This window comes from Poecilia formosa, unplaced genomic scaffold (assembly GCF_000485575.1).
Source record: "Poecilia formosa unplaced genomic scaffold, Poecilia_formosa-5.1.2 Scaffold39, whole genome shotgun sequence".
In the NCBI taxonomy this organism is placed as follows: domain Eukaryota; kingdom Metazoa; phylum Chordata; class Actinopteri; order Cyprinodontiformes; family Poeciliidae; genus Poecilia; species Poecilia formosa.
The window spans coordinates 2,416,846-2,434,455 of NW_006799978.1; the positions used below are offsets into that span (position 1 = coordinate 2,416,846).

The window sequence follows — 17,610 nt, forward strand, 5'->3', positions numbered from 1 at the left end:
GAGCCTCGTTTCCTGTCCAGCTTTTTATGTCAAACCTAAATGTTTTCAGCAAGCAGCAAAAATAATCTATTTTGATTTCATGATAAAAAAAAAACATCAGCTACTGTGAACTGTTGTCTTTTTTTTGGTAACACAAAGTCCATATTGTAGCCACAGTTCAAGATAAACAGTGACAGCATGGGGCAAATAGAGGCGGGTCGGATGGTGACTGCGTCCTCGTGATTGATTGGATGAGTTACATCTTTAAAAACTCAGGCCGAGTTGAAGACCGTTTTAGTAAATTTTATAAAACGAAGAGGAGCACATCCCTGCTGCAACAGACTAGGACAAACCATGAGTCGATGCCCGTACTTTGAGAAGAAACATTTGTATGTTTAAGTTATCACATTTAAGGACTTTTATTTCTTTTTTCACATACACAGTAAAATGCAGGCCTTTTCATTTCTGTTGATAAAAAACCCCCAAATGACTGAGGGCTGCCTTCTTTCATATCGCAGGTTATTCAAAAATAAACCTTCTACTGAAGAAAGCCAGGATGCCTCGCAGGCAGGGGGAGAGGGCAGCAAAGGAAGAATCATCTATGGAGACTACCTGCAGGTAAAACAGCAAGGAAGACTTACATTTTATCTTTGGGACGTTTTTAAGGAAGAAACTTAGAAACCAACTATCTGCTGTTTGCTTTACTCAATTCCAAACCTCAGCTGGATAAAATAACCACAGCTCAAGTGTTGCAAAGTGAACTGCAGGGCAATAAAATCCATGACGAGCATCTTTTCATCGTCACCCATCAAGGTACAGTTCAATATGTCTTACTGGTGTTTAGTCAAGCAGAAAATTATTTACCTGAAGAGGGTGACCTACTTCACTGTTGACAGCTGAGCATCTTAACTCTAATCTGATGCAGATGTATTTATGATGTTTAAACCTTTGATTTTTATTTCAGCCTATGAACTGTGGTTCAAGCAGATTCTTTTTGAGATCGATTCGGTGCGGGAGATCTTCATCAGCGGACATGTAAGGCACACAGAAAAGAACATTTTGTACCGACAGATTTAGAGCCTCAGTGTTTAAGGTTTCAAACTGTTTATAAGAGTCAGATCTCAGCGTCTCTGCCTGAATTAAAGTTACCTTTAAATTTAGAGCTCAGATAAAAACAAGAAAGTCTAATTGCCCCAAAACGGATACACGTCTCATTACTACTACAGCTTCTTTGTCTTGGGAGGTTTTTGGAGACTGTATGGTCATTATTGGTCAGGTCATACGGTTTTTATTCCCTCAGGTCAGAGATGAACGCAACATGCTCAAAGTCAACACACGGATTCACCGGATTGTAATGATCTTCAGACTGCTGGTTGACCAATTCGCAGTTCTGGAAACAATGACAGCGCTGGATTTCTTTGACTTCAGGTAAACTCATTACTAACTTCATGAATAACTATACATTTAGGCGCTATGTCTTTAATGAATTGCTTGTGGATGTTTATTTGATCTTGTGTCTGCAGGAAGTACCTGATGTCCGCCTCTGGGTTTGAAAGCCTTCAGTTTCGACTTCTGGAGAACAAAATCGGGGTGCAGGACAACCTGAGGGTTCCTTACAACCGACGGCATTACAAGGACTACATTAAAGGGGATGAGACTGAGACGCTTCTAGACGCAGAACAAGAGCCAACGCTTCTGAAGCTGGTTGAGGTTCGTCTTAGTCCCTCTTGCCATTGATTCCCCTGATTTAGAGCCACACGTTAATTCACATAACGGTGTGAACAGGGAACAAATGGCATAAAACCTTTGGGCCTTTCTTTCAGGAGTGGCTGGAGAGAACGCCTGGCTTGGAAGTGGATGGATTCAATTTCTGGGAACGGCTTGAAATCAATATATTTGACGGGCTGAATGTGGAGGAGAAGAAAATCGAGGTAAGAAATAACTTCAGCTCCCAGAACAAACTTTCCCAGCTTCGCCCCGGAGTGCATGGATGATTGACAGAACTTGGGGATTTTTTGTTTGCGGGCATTGTTTATTTGTGTAGAAAATGCCAGAGTCGGAGGAGAAAGAGAAGCTGATGGCTGAGCTTGTCAAACAGAGAGAGCACTTCACGTCCCTGTTTGATGAAAAGCGTCATGACCATCTGGTCAGCAAAGGTAGCCGTTTAATCAGACTGCTGGAGATGCTCTGTGTGTTCAACGCTTCCTCAAAACTGAGCTCGAACTTTTGCAACATAAATAAAGTACATTTATGTTGCTTCAATTTTTTTTTTTTTTTTTTTGCTTCAATTTTTTTTTTTTTTTTTTTTCTGCTAACAAGGGGAAAGGCGACTGTCTTACAAGGCTTTGCAAGGTGCTCTGATGATTTACTTCTACAGGTAAGTTAAGCTTTTCTTTATGTTTCTCCACCTTTAATTTTCTAGTGAAACTGGAGCATTTACACCGTATTATTACACTTCATACATTACTTTTTATATCTGGAAGGTGTTGGCACCTCCAAAGGGACTAACTTAAGAACATCTCAGTGCACGTTCCAGAGGCAGGGGTGCTCATTAATTCCTCCCCATAACATTTCCATATCACAAGCCCGGTTCTGAAACCCTGTCAGCCAGGCGACACCTACAGCACTAGTGAAGAGGTCTTGAGGAAACTTCAACAGTCTGAGCATGTCTGTCAGATTTTCTTAAAGGTGTCGTAGCTACGTAACACATGTGATAAGGACAGGATGTCACATGAGGCTCATTAAGGCTTCAGCAGAGCTAACAAAGTCATCCGGCAGCAACTGCACAGTGATAATTAGTGCAAAACTGCCGAGGTTGTTGGTGGTGCACAGGAGACAGCTGCTCTCATTTTACTCCCATTAAAATTTAGAAGGATTTTCATGAGATGTTTAAAACATCAAACCTTCCTTCACCTTTCAGGGAAGAGCCGAGGTTCCAGGTTCCCTTCCAGCTGCTCACATCCCTCATGGACATGGACAACCTCATGACAAAATGGAGATGTAAGTATTTCTATGGGACTTTCTGCATACACCGTGTCAGCAACAGAGGTTTTAGTTAGCGTAAAGCCAGAACTGGGTGAACAGGGACCACATGACGTTAAAAAGTGACTCAAAGTAGATGTCCATAAACCTGGAAATGTAAAAAAAAACATTTCTTCCAACAACAGGATGATACTGAGGTAAAAAAGAAAAGGATATGTGGTTTTCAATGTGTTTTTTTTTTTTACAAAAAAATTAAATATAGTTTCCATTAATATTCAGCCCTCTTCATTTTAATAAAAAATAAAAATTTACCTTAATAAAATTCAATGCAATCAACAGAATTAGAAAATTCCACTTGTGTGTAATTTTATCTCGGTTTTTTGGGTAATGGTGGGAGGTGGGAGTACTGTAAAAACAAATCCAAATTGTATTAGTTTCAAGAAGAAAGATATGAAGTAAAGCCTTGAGAAGTTTGCCACAAGTTCTGCAGCAGGCACAGCAAACATGTGGCGTTCAGGTCACATGGGTCTAAAATTCTACTTTTTGGCTTCCAAGCGAGATTGAAAATTAAGCATGAAAGCATTGGTGTGTGTTGTAGTTTTCTGTTTTGCAAAGAAGAGGCAAAATCTCAGTCTCCATCTGTGTAAATCTGGTAGAGAAATACCCCTGATCAATGTAGCTGAATGCAAATGGATCACAGTTTTCTTTTAGTTGTAAATTAACTTTTGACCCAATGTATTCTTTTCAATTATGTGTCACTTTGTGTTGATGTATCACATAAAACCCTAACATGAAAAAATGTAAAAGAGTTAAAGGGATATAAATACTTCAACAGTGCACTGGAAGTGGCAGCACAAATGATGTCAAAGCAAAGATTTTTACTTTTTTTCTTTTTCTCCCTTCAAGACAACCATGTGTGCATAGTACATCGAATGATTGGCAGCAAAGCAGGCACGGGGGGCTCATCAGGCTACCACTACTTAAGATCCACTGTCAGGTATTGTTTAATTTTAACTTCAGTCTCCTGACTGCAAACATCACTCTGCAGAGCCCATCCAAGATGATTTAGATAAGGACAGAATCATCAAAGAATAACCTATTTCTCGGATATTGTTTTCCAGAAAGTTTGGACTTTTCAGAACAGCAGCATTTTTCTGTAGTGTCCAACGTACAACTACATGATGTTCTTTCTCTTTAGTGACCGCTACAAAGTGTTTGTGGATCTGTTTAACCTGGCAACGTTCCTGGTGCCTCGTCACTGGGTGCCCAAACTGAACCCCAACGTTCACACCTTCCTGTACATGGCCGAGTGCTGCGACAGCTCCTACTGCAGCAGCGAGGACTCGGACTAGGAGTTCATCTCAGCCGTCTGTTGTGGCTTCCCTTCGCTGTGACAGAGATCACAGCCGGGGAGTTATTTGCCAAGTGTGTAGGTGTAGGGCAGCCCCTGTGTTGGGCCAACATATGCATGAGTCAGAGCATCACTCTGACTTAAAGTTGATTCAACTTTACTTTTCTCAAGACCAATAAACATTGTAGTAAACTTCATGTAAGTAAGTAAAATGATGAACTTTATTGTTTTATACCAAGTTAAAAGGATGTAAGGGCGACTCACTGAATGTATAAAGATAAGATTGAAATGTGAAGTTAGGCTTGTAAATATTAAGCTTTAGCACGTGGTAAAAATAAACCACAAAAATAAAAATAAAACGAGTCGTAGAGCTTGTGACATAATGTCTGACATTAAATGTTTCACGATACCGAATCATGCTATTTTACTTTAATCTTGTCTCGGAGTCGCAGTGCGGCAGACGGCTCCTTGATAAGACCTGCTCAGATGTTCCTTCAGTAACTGTTATGTAAATGAAGAAGAGCTGACCTGGAGGCAAGCGGATCAGTGGGTGGAATGATCAAACCTTGCGCGGAGGGACAACGCTGCCGGGTTTTACAGAACGCCTTTCATGTCAGCATGTCACAGTGGGCCGCTTCAGACAAACCAAAATGCACCTTCAGTGAAACAAAGTGTAAATAAGATGAAATCTCAAGCATAAAAATGTCAATGTCTAAAGCTTAAATATGATATCAAAGAGAAGCCATGAATTATTACATAATCCTAATGATGTAGCTCTTTCAGATGTTTTGTATAGTACTCTGCATAATTTTGTAATGTATTTATCTACCAATTCATTATATATTTGTATAGCAGAATTATGAGTTCTAATACATGTTTTGTATTTAATAAGATGGATGCACTTTGCATAGTGAAAATACTTTTATTGTGTCGCAGTTTGTTGTTATAATCCAACAGTTGCAAACATACGAGGAGATTTATTTGTTTTTGTGACACAAGATGGCTACATTTCAATAAAAGCATTATCCACAGTGACACTGAAGACGAGCAGATGACTTATTTCATTTTGGCAACGGGAAGCAGCCGCATGCAGTGACTCACACAAACCCATCTGACTCAAATATAAACTGTCATCAAAGAAAAACAGCTGCCACAGAATCTGCGATACCTGGGAAGAAACCCAAAAAGAAAAGTGTGATTAACACTTTAGGAGAACAACAGACTGCATTAATGCATCAAAATACGCAAAAAGATGAAGGAGATGAACTCACCACAGATGTTGCTACCGATTTTTACATAAACGTAACCCTGATCTCCCCATGTCGTTCCCCAGGAGTTCTGTACGATCCAGTAAGGTATTTCTCCTAGGAAACATAACATGCATTTCATCAGCTTCATAGGTTGTTTGTGTTTACGCCTTTACATAAATACTGTTTTCTTTCTACAATACACCATAAATAAGACTGTGTTAAATTATTCAAGCTGAGAAATGTGAAAATCAGTTGGGGGTCCACTCTGTTAGGAATTTAATATGAGGGTAAATAGCTACAGTTAAAGAAAACTCAAACTGTTCTTTTTTTAGGCAAGTCAGAATTACCAAAACTATTTCGATTTGCCCAAAGCCACAATAATGAAAGAATATCAGATTTATTTATTAATGTCTTCAAAACCAGAAGTTTACATACAGAATGATTACTGACTCAGATCAACAGTATCTTCACAAGTCACAGATCTTGTGAAGATACTGTTGAAGGTCCTGTAGCGAACTGGGCTGGAAAGCCACTCAGAAGGAGGAAACAAAACACAAAGAGAACCATAACTAGCCAACTGGGACGCCTGCACCATCCTAACTGTGAAGAAAGGCGGTGGCAGCATCATGTTGTGCAGCTGCTTTGCTGCAGGTGGAACTGATGCACTTTGTAAAATAGATGCCATAATGAGGAAAGAACATTATGTAAAAAAATATATTGACACAACATCTAAAGACATCAGCCGGGAAGTTAAAGGTTGGGTCCAAATGGGTCTTCCCAATGGACAATGACTCCATACAAGTAAACCCAAAACATCTGACCCGTCATAGAGTTCAAAGGTAATTCCACCAAATACTAAGGACAGTATGTAAACTTCTTATTTTAATGACACTGATAAATAAATCTGACAAACTGTTTTCTCTCATTTTTGGCCTTCAGCAAATTGTAATAATTTAGTTGGTTGTAAATGACCTAAAACAAGAGAAGTTTGGTCTGATTTCACTTCAGACGGTGAGAAAAGAAAGGTGTAAGTCTTTCTTTTTGGTACATTTCCAGTTTTAGCTGTAAATTCATCAACTGATTAGAGGAATAGTGCAACTGGATGAGATCTGGAAAAACAAATATTGGTTTCATACTCCATTTTCTTTAACCTGATGTTGATCATTTCAACAGACTGGAAGAGAATCTAACAAATTAAGTGATGGAAAATTCTGTGTAAAAATTTCATCTGGAATAAAAGAATAAACTTAGCATCCCCTTTATTTTCAAAAAGAGGAAAGAAATGCAAGGAACTAAAATCCTCCTCATATCTTAGTTCCACGATCTCTGAATAATATATTCCCCTTAGTAACATAATGGGCCTCATGTTGTTCTCCCACAGCACTAATTTGTGTAAATTACTTTTACAGCCCACATTATCTAAAGCAGAATACAGAGCCACATAGCTGTAGTGCAGGAGTTTGTACCAGTCGTGTCGTATCCAACAACCAGGACAGCGTGGTTGGACCATTGGCTGGAGCAGTGGTGCTGGATAATGCCTCCCAGGTAATCCTGCCAACTGACAGCATCCACGATGGCAGCCAAAGGACCAAACTGCACCAGCTGACCCATCATCGCCTCCTCTTGACCACTGTGGAAGAAAATTACAGAAGCATATTCTCTATGGGTGGCTTCTTTGGCCTTTTGATTAACTTGTTATTTGAAGAACATGAGAAAGTCAGAGAGCTGAACATGGACATGTGCTGAAAGCTTTAAAGATTCTTCAAACATCTGAAAGATGGACATGCTTCTGCCATCTTCTCACCATTAAAGTTGATCTACTATCCATATTTCTCATTAGTACATCTGCTTTTGAACAAATATGACATATATTCTCTTTTCTTCTACATTGAGCATATGCAGGCCCCCTTCTGTTGCCCCTTCCTGTCATCCCGCCAGACGATTCCCACTGGGGGAATCTGTGATGCCCTCCGCTGCCAGGCTCATTACATGTCGTCCATAGGGCCTCTTTCTATGTGATGAACTATTCTGAAAAGCCACTTTGACTTTGTCATGGTGTTTGTGTTTCGCTGTGCTGCAGTAAAGATCTGGCCTCCTGATGAGACAACTACTAGCAGAGACGTCCCACTCCTGAAGACAGGAGGCAGGTCAAAGACACATTTTCATGCTGGATCAGAGAATTGTTGAAAAGGGTAAAACGAGTAATTCAAGTGGTACCGTGACATTGGCATTTACTACGACTGAAGATCATCTGTACTTTGCTTTTAGTTGTGCTCAACAAGGCCAGGCTGCGCTTGTGGAAAATTCAGAGGAAGTTTTATTGACAAAGATAAATTTGGAGTCATCTATAAAAACAATCAACAAATGGGATTAGCAAAGAAAATAAGAATGAATTCAAAACAAAAATGTTAGCATATTCGACTCTCACACTTACTGTAAAAATGAGAATAATGAGCTGTAAACTTCCTTCAATGTAGAAAATTGTCAAATGACCTAAGTGCACTGATTGCAGTTTTCTAGTCGATCATCAATCTTTTAAAAGCCTCACCTGTCAATTCCAATGTTTTAGTTGTTTAACTGACTGTCAGGTGTTATAAGGTCACAATACACTTTCAAAAAACAATACCTATGAAACATTACCAACTTGCTTTAACTACAAACCAGGTAGGGATCTGAAATATGAATAAGAAACATTTAGAGAATTGCTGTCCAAACTACTAAATTAAAATATAAATCAGTTCCTTTAGACTTTAATTTTTCACCTTAAACGTTTTTCAACCCTCTCTCACAAAAATCCTTCATTAATCCCAGAGGAAACTTAAATGTCAAAGTAACTCATTCTATTCAAGTTTCTTCAAACTTAGTGAAATGGCTGTGATCATTTCATTTACGTCTCTAGCTTAGTCCGTGTCCAGGTGAACACAGAGGTATTTATGCTCCTCCATCACCCCCACTTCCTCTCCCGTGAGGGAAATAGTGTTTGATCTACCCCAGTTTCTCCTGAAATCTACAATCATCTCTTTTGCTTTGTTAGAAAATAAGTCACTGGCTAAACGTGAGATTTAATGAAGGTCTATGATAGCAGCAGAAAGCGGCAGCTCTGCCCTGCTTGAGTTTGATTTAAAGTACTCTGATTCCACTGGGGCTCAGAAGGATTTTCTGCTATTATTTAAGAACCTGAAGTTCAATTATTACTGAAAATTATGACCTTGGTTTCCCTTAATCTTCTCTCAGCCTGAGATCTGTAAATATTTTTAGTTATTTTATTAGGCAGGCTTTTACAGAGCCGTGGAGAAGTGCTGTATAAATAAACCGCTTGAACGTTCTCATGTCACGTTAAAAACCACCAACTTTAACATGTTTTATTATGTTTTTATGTGAGTGACAGACCAACACCAAGTGGGGTATAATCATAGAGCAGAAGGGAAATTATACATGGTTTACAAAATGTTTCAAAATACAGATCTGAAAAATGTGGCATGCCTTTGTATTCAGAGCTCGAGTTTTTGCAGCACAAAGCACTTAAACCCCCCAAAAGCTCAGTTTTGGTCTCATCTGAGCAGAGCACATTTTTTGAGAACCAGTGCAGGTTTATTGCATTTGTAGCCAGAGAAAGTCTGGACATCACCAGCTGCCTGTGAGTCCTGCTCATCCTGACCTCCTTGGACAAACATGGCTGTTGATAAACATCACAACGAACTTCACTCAGAACTATGAACGGATCGATACAAATTCTGGAAAGTTGGAGCGTTGCTTCACGATGTCGTCAGTCTCTGTGCTCATGCTGGTTTTTACGGCTCGGACTCGAGGCAGAAAGATTTCTCTGACATCTAACAGAACACACCTTTTGAAAAGCGGAACCACTTTCATGTTTCTGATGTTTATTCCTTTTATTTTTTTCACAGCGAGCTCACACATTTTCAGAATATGTTAGTTTTTCTTGAATCATTTTGCTTTCTGAACACAGATGCGAGGTGAACACGTCCATCTGATGGAGATCCAGGGTCCTGCAGTATAAGCGCAAATCTGCTCTCAAGTGAAACACTTGAACTCTCCCTTTTTCAGCTGCCAATTGCTGTGTTCTGCTAAGCAGAGGCTTATAAGACTCTTTGCCTGGATGACAGTCCAGGCCAGCTGGTGGCAACACAAACCAGTGGGCATTTGGCCACGGTCATCACTCATCCTCCCATTTCCCTGGCAAGTGATTTATGCGTCTCCTTTGCACGTGAGATGATTACAACTAGCAGATTTATTACCAGGCTGACTGGTTCTTATTATTGTTGCTTTTTCATTGAATTTCCTTTTGAAGGATCCTTAAAAGTAAACAGTAACTGAAAAAGCATCCAATTATGCCTACAGCCTTCTGTGTCTGGTTTTACAGTCTACATCTATAGCTTTGCATATTTTATCAAAGAGTGGCATCTACATCTCTTTAAACATTGAGCTCAAACAGGCACTGTGAGTGAAAATGATCTGTCAGCATATGTGATGTTTTAAATATCATACTTAGAGTTTAGAGTCTTACGGTTGAAGGAAGAAGTGCAAAAGAAAATGGACGACATATAAAACTTAAAAGCTCAATTAAAACCATCTTCCCAACATGAGTAAAATCAAATAAAATATTTTGCCTGTCATTGGTCATAACAGCCGACTCAGACAGAAACACCTTTGTGCTACTGAGCTATCAGAACCTGTGTTGACTGACTGATCATGGTGGTCTGTGATTGGACAGGACAAATCCTACACCCTCTGCCCTCTGTACTTGTTCCTCTTTAATGACCAAGTTAAAATTCATAATTACATTATTTTTTAGCTTTTATTATATATAACTAAAATCAAATATGTGCATGCAGATACTAAATCAGACTAAACTTTTACTTTTTAAGGTCAGTGAGGATTACCAGAATTATTTTCAGTTGCTAAATGCCAGAAAATCTGTTATTGTTTTAATTACTTTTTCCCAAAGGTTGTTTACATACATTTCCTCAGTGATTTGTAGAATTTATACTTTATGACTTGGATATCCTTCCACAAACTTTCCACAATAGTTTGTTGTAATTTGGACCCATTTATGGCCACACCAAAACATTGTCATCTTTAGCCCCCTTGTAACCACTTTGGCTGGATGCTGAAGGCCATTGTCTATTTGGAAGGTAAATATGAGCCCCAACTTTAACTTCATAGCTCATATCATGAAACGTTGCTTCAATATTTCCACACAAGCTCCTGCCCCATGAACGTAGATATTATGTAAAGTCCACAAGACCTTCCTGCAACAAAAAAAAAGAAAAGAAAAAAAAAAAACAGCCCCGTAGCATGATGCTGCCAAACTCGTACTTACTTCAGTTTGGATGGTGTTCTTGAGTCTGTAAGCTCACTCTTTTTCCTCCAAATGTAACATTGATTATTCCAACCAAACACTTTGGTTTAAGACCAATTGGATAATAAACTAAATAAATAAACAGAAATGTGATTTTTTTATGCTGCTTTGGAAATAATGGCTTGTTCGTAGTGAGTGGCCTTTCTGCCCAGGTCCGTATGGAACCGTCACTGTGGATTCCAGCGTCAGGAGTTACACAATTCTCTTCCTAATGTCTTCACTGATATATTTTGATTTTTTTTATAATGTCACCAAAGAAAACAGTGTGTATGAGAAGGATGCCTTAAAATGCATCAAAATGGCTTTACCAAATTAATTAAAGGCACAGTAATTTAATAAATTAGTAATCCTGACTGGTTGGATTAATGTCAGATAAATAGTAATGAGTGATTTTAAATCCCATATGTGGTTTCAGCTGCTCATTGTGCTTTAAAACATTTGTCTCTTACCTGAAGCTATGCAGGGAAAAGTTCCTCACAGTAACACCCTCATGTGATGGGGAGAAAAAATGGCATATTCCGGTTTTGGCCTTGTATGGATAGTCTGAGTGACTCACCAGCTTCACTCTGGTCTACGTTATAAAGAACAAGTCAGTTTGAGCCATAAAAACAGATAAATTACTGTTAGCAGTCATTTCTGGTTCAAGTTGTAACGCAGTGTAAACCTCACCTGTTTTAACCAAGCGAGAGCGTGGGAGGGCGAGCCTCCACTGCAGCCCTCATTTTTATAGGAGCAGTCTACAACTTGCTGCACACTGAGCTGCTCCAGCTGAGAGCCTCCCATAGCATGAACGGCCTGTATAGCACCGACTGTGCTAAACGCCCAGCAACTCCCACACTACAAAACAAGGAAACAGTGAAATAAGGTAAGGAGTAAAATATTGCCAATGAAACATTTAGTCTGACAGCATTTATTTTCCATGGGTTTGTAGAGGTGGGTGATGCCTTTGTGCAAAAATCAGTCCCACACATATAAAGGCTCCGACTTCAGATAAAAACTGAATCTGTTTGTAGCAGAAAAAAATTTGTTAAATTACAATAAATTAACATTAATACATTTTCAAATCTAATTATTTTGCTATATTGCATGATAAAGATGGATGAGACGACTAAACCAAATTAACTGTGACTAATTGCTTTCTGCTGCCACCTACTGACAGAAACACTTTATAACTAAATTCTTGGGGAAAATTTAAATGAATAAACTCCACTCTCATCTATTAGCGACATGATGAAGAAATACATAGAGCCAGCTGTTACTCAAGCTTTAGAGAGCCGATCATTTCTAATATTCATAAAGCATAAAGTAATTCTTGTAATAAAAATGGATAGAAGTTGATTTCATTCCCTCCCAGAAACTAGTAGCCATTTCATTCAGAGCATGCAATACCTTATTATGCGGGGAAATAGAGATTTTTTTTCCTTCCCCTCTTTAATATTTTAACAAATTTTATTCTTCACACCGCATGGAGATCACTACATCATGTTCACTCCCTCAGCAGAAATTCTCATAAATATTATGAACAGTTTGCTGTCTGAAACACTTTTTTTTATTTTTTTATTTATTTATTTTTATTAAAGTGGTTCTATGGCTTAAAATCAATACAGAAACTAAATTCAATCCTGATTAGACCGGACTGGAGATAAGTATGCACCAAGCGTACAAAATATTAAAGACATCTGTGAGTACTGAATTGCACCCAGGCTATAAATGAGGAATCAAGACAAGGAAACTTTGAGTAGAGAAGAGTTTATCTGATGTAATTGACTTGATATTTGGTGTCTGTGTGCATGGTATCGTGTTTCATCTTCTGCCTATCCATTAATCTTGTGTGGGAACCCAGCCCAGGAAGGACCACAGACAAGCCAGACAATAAGAAATGTGGGCAGATAAACTGCAGGAGAGCTGAGGTAGGTGAGTGTGGAGACTCGGGTCGTTTACAGACTCTCCCAGGAGCACTAAACTTTCCCTGTACTCAAAAGGATGAAATATACACCATGTTATCATGCAGCATTCTCCTGTATAGGTTACGTCCCTCCCTTAGGAGAAGTGCTTTAGAGTGAAAATATCATCCCCCGCAGCAAATTGACTTACTAAAGAGATAAAGGACAAAAAGTGAACCTTCATAAAGGACATGCAACAGCTCCATTTCACTAAGCCTGGTTCTTTTGGAGCCCAGGTCCCTTCTGCTCGTTGAGCTGAAGTCTCAAAGGCTTGGTTTGTCATCGTTTCATTGCTTTTCCTTAACGATTGAACTCCCCCGCCACTCAAATATGTATTCTGTCCATTACTACTTCAGATGAATGTTTGACCTTCAGCTGAACTCTCCAAGACTAAAATTGATTTGCAGAACGGAGAACTCTCTGTGCACTCGTCGTAAATCTTAGTTTGAGACTTCTAAATATATCCAAGATGAGGGGAAGGTGATTTGGGTGTGAAAATGTGAAGGTTTCCAACATGCATTCATTTAAAGAGTTTAAATACTTGGCAGTTATTTATACAATTACCAAAATAATTAAAGACTAAGTGGAACTCAGGATTTTTAACTGCATAACTGTACTTAAGAGTGATGCCTTCCTCATAACGATCAAAGCAAACGGCAGCCTTCTCTCATCATCCTTACTGTGTAACTGGCAAACATTATAAGTAGCTGTAAATCAGATATTTGAAGAATGATGAGTTGTCCCTCCTGATATTGAAGTAGATGCACAAATCCAGGGCTGAAAAATACCAACCCTGTTTCTCACATGAAGCAAAAACACAGACTTGATAAGCGAGAATGCGTGCACCTGTACGGCACCACTGACCTGGCGTATATATCTGCATTTTGGAGACAGGAGGAGCTGGTGAGGCAGATGGTGAGGTGACGAACTGAAGCCAGATTGTCGAAACTAAATGTGTGAACCTCTCGCACCGTAATTTCATTTCAAACTGCAACGTGGTAAAAGATCTATTTTATGATAAACATTCAAACTTATGCTTTCCATTTAAAACGAAATGGCAGCTAAAATCTCAAATGAAATTTTCCACTAAAGCCCTGAGCTGAACTCTGCTGCCACTAACGTTTACTGTGAGCTGAGGAGAGCACAGCAGCTGCTGAAATGTGGAGAAGCTGCAGGAATGTGGCAGGTGGCGGCTTTCAGTAAGGTCAACCTTGGTTTTTATGCCAGTACTGACTGAAATCCTTTCACTCCACCCACATTAACCAGGTTAACTGAAGAAGTTATTACCATCTGTTTGAAAAATCGAATCATAAAACCAAATAATATAATTAAACAACATTCAATTACAGCACGTGTATTATTACATTAGTCTCGTTTAAAAGATCAAACTTTTCCTCATGTGCAAACAAAGACGTTGCAAAGGTAAGTGATTTGTAAATATTTTAATTTCACTTTAATGAATTCACATTTTTTCAAGTTGAAAACAAAAAACTCCAACTAACTTTATTGAGATCTGAAGTGACAAACACAAAGCTATGCATCATTGTGACAAAGAAAAAAGATAAGTCAAAGTTTTCTAATCTTCTTAAAAAACAAAATCTGAAAGGTGTGGCATGCATTTGTATTCAGCCCCCACCTTTCATGTCAGCTTCAGGTTATTTGTGGTTCATCTCTACCAGCTTTGCAAATTCAAACTAAAATATTTGCCTATTCTTCTTACATGACAGCTCAAGTTCAGTGAAACTGGATGGGGATTTTCTGAACAGCAATAATCCAGGTACAGACTTTGACTAGGTCATTCTAGCACATAAATATATGTGAAACTAAAACATTTTATTGCAGCTCAGGCTGTATGTCTAGTGTCATTATCCTGTAAACCTCTGCTCCAGTCTCCTGAAAGGTGCAAATAAGTGATGTGATTATTATTTTGTTATGACCAAAGGATCCCCATTAGCAAATTTTAATGTGATGAGCTAATCCATGTTGTTTATTTCTGCTGACAGTAATTTGAGTGTAACAGCCATCCAGTATATCCATCATCTGTCTGTATTAACCTTACCGCTAATTGGTTCTGGACCGGTGCCACCACTCCCTTATCCCTCCAGTCAAATTTGGCCGGGAGCCCCGCTCTGGTCGATCCAACGAAGCCAGGAGCACTGCTGCTTTCTGCTCGAAGGTAAATATCTGCAAATAAAGATCCAGTCCAAAGTCAATCCTGGATACAAAGATCCACTTTAACAACGGCTCTTTCCTCTAGAGCCAGCGAACAGGACTAAACACATTTAGAAGAAGTGATTTGATAAAAGATATTCACCATGTCTTAACTTGCTAGTTTACAAACACTCAGTACATGCAACTAATTCAAATCTGCAAGCTTTAAATCCACAAGGAATTTTCCTCTCACCCTTAAATTCCATCTGTGAAAGGTCAGAGAACTGGTTAATGCCATATGTAGCAGACTGTGTCTGCCCAGAAAATGAGTTCAGGTATAGATGTCGCACTGCAGCATTCTGTAAAAACACACATAACACAAATGCTGGATGATGTTTAACCAACTAAGAAAGCAACATTGAAATATTTTCTAGGAATAAAGAAAAATAGAGGGGAAAAGAGCAATAACAAGGGGGAAAACAGAAAAATGCAAAAAAATTCAATTCAATTTTTTAAATGTTATGATTAGATTAAAAAGGAAAACAATGGATGTGGAGTAAAACTGTGCATGATAACAACCAAAACAATATTATTCATTATCCAAAACAATATTATTCATTATCCAAAAATGTTAAAATATTTGCATTGTGATACATTAAAATTACATAAAAATTGTTACATTAAAATTTGCACAACTGAATGACAATAAACTCTGTCTATGTCTACATTAGATTATAAGATGGTTAAATATCAGTAATGTCTTGCAAAGCTTCTCTCACAACCTTTTTCACATTTTGTTACAACTGGAAACTTGAATGTTTTTCATTAGGATTTTTTGTGACAGAGCAAAACAAATAAGAGGTCTGCAATGTGGCTCCAGAGCCACAAGGCTCTTTGGCCCCTCTACTGTGGTTCTTACAAAACCAAATAAGTCATTAATTATAAGAGTATAAGGGTGAGTTTAGCAATTCTTCTAACGAATATCTAGAACACAGGGCACAAACGGTACAAGGATTTTAAAATATTTGCATTGCAAAGCTTCTCTCACAAGCTGTTTCACATTTTGCTGCCACTGGAAACTTTAATGTCTTTCATTAGGATTTTTTGTGACAGAGCACAAAAAAATCTAGTAAAGCATGCTATAAATCCTATAAGGCGTCACACTACGTGTTTTATATTTTAGCTTCATTTTTTTAACATGTTTATTTAAAGGGTTTACTCTGCTGAAAATAAATGATTTTTTACCCTCAGTGAAACTTCGATTAACTTTGTAATATAGCAAAAAAATAAAATTTAACTTCCTTTAAAAATAATACTAATAATTTTTGGACACATTTTAAAAATCTTTTTCTGTGGGTTTGGTATTTAGGAGAAAGTGGCTCTTTTAGTTGCAAAGATTGCTGACCCCTGTGTTAGAGGACGCAATAGTCTAATATATATAACTTTATAGATTTTTATTTTCACAATATTAAAATTGTGAATACGGTTCCACTTCCAGTTATGGACATTGTTTTGCTTTGTCACATAAACGTCTAATAAAAAACTTGTGGCTGTAAATTCAAAGAGGTATGAATACTTTAGCAGGACACTAAATAATTTGAACCGTGACTTCAAATCCATCCATCCATCCATCTGTGCTGCTATTTTTAAAACTTTACGTTTCAGTTTACATTTTTCCTAAACAGAAACCAGACAACCGTTTGTTAAGCTTTCACACAGTTGCACGCTTAGTTTGAAACAGTCTCCAATTAAAACAGGACAAAGACCCGTAAAAAAACATTCTCTCTATCTCTCCTCATCATCACCAATCTCTTACCTGAAAATTGATTTGACGACGGCTAAATTCCTCACTGTTGACTTCATACAAACGGTGAAACTTCTTCCTGAACGAGTCGAAATCAATCCCAGACCCATTTAAATTGGCAACACTTACACCAAAACAAACAGCAGTGACTAAAATAACCGAAAACATTTGAAAAACCGCCATTAGACGAAGAAACAACAGCTGAACACGGAGAGGTAAACACAGGAAGAAAGGCCTTTTAATGTTCGCGGAAAAGGTGTTCGGTCACGCTGTGCGCACGCGCAGAACTACAGAGGCGTTTCCAGGGAAACGCTGACAATTTCGCTTCAGAGAACTTGTGTAAAAACAACCTGTTAAATATGAAGATATTAATTCAAACTAAATCCATTATCACTTCTTTCAGAATCAACCAATCAGACCTTATGATGTAGTCTAGCAGTTTTTATTTGCCAGAGGGTGATTTACAGATAAAAACAAACATGTCTGACAGGATGAGAGAACAGAATTGTTGTGAAATGGTGATATTCCAAGAACTGATGATGGATAAGTGTAATAACAGAGACAAACACAAACTCCAGTCTACATTTGATTCAAATAACTGTTATAAAAAAGTAAATAAGTATTAAATCTAGTAAAGTAGTAAGACTGACTGAAACTAATGCAACAAATATATTTTAACTTAAGTATGTATATTTCTCTCATATTTAATAGTCATTTGCACATTTCTTTGTACATTTCTTTTAATCTGAGAATGTTGAGCTGAATAACTC

General features: G+C 38.2%; 2 protein-coding genes across 2 annotated transcripts; one reads left to right on the forward strand and one right to left on the reverse strand.

Moving 5' to 3' along the window:
- The first annotated feature begins 257 nt into the window (after nucleotides 1-257).
- tdo2a (tryptophan 2,3-dioxygenase a) lies at nucleotides 258-5,344 on the forward strand. The gene is made up of 12 exons (XM_007551051.2): nucleotides 258-368; nucleotides 498-597; nucleotides 702-792; nucleotides 944-1,014; nucleotides 1,280-1,407; nucleotides 1,503-1,689; nucleotides 1,803-1,910; nucleotides 2,024-2,135; nucleotides 2,299-2,356; nucleotides 2,900-2,979; nucleotides 3,868-3,958; nucleotides 4,160-5,344. The coding sequence occupies exons 1-12, from the start codon at nucleotides 334-336 to the stop codon at nucleotides 4,311-4,313; spliced, it is 1,215 nt and encodes a 404-aa protein (XP_007551113.1). The 5' UTR covers nucleotides 258-333; the 3' UTR covers nucleotides 4,314-5,344.
- ctso (cathepsin O) lies at nucleotides 5,220-17,114 on the reverse strand. The gene is made up of 8 exons (XM_007551052.2): nucleotides 16,853-17,114; nucleotides 15,290-15,395; nucleotides 14,945-15,069; nucleotides 11,612-11,779; nucleotides 11,392-11,513; nucleotides 7,029-7,192; nucleotides 5,584-5,676; nucleotides 5,220-5,480 (listed from the first exon to the last, which is right to left on the reverse strand). The coding sequence occupies exons 1-8, from the start codon at nucleotides 17,021-17,023 to the stop codon at nucleotides 5,446-5,448; spliced, it is 984 nt and encodes a 327-aa protein (XP_007551114.1). The 5' UTR covers nucleotides 17,024-17,114; the 3' UTR covers nucleotides 5,220-5,445.
- Nucleotides 17,115-17,610: the final 496 nt, after the last annotated feature.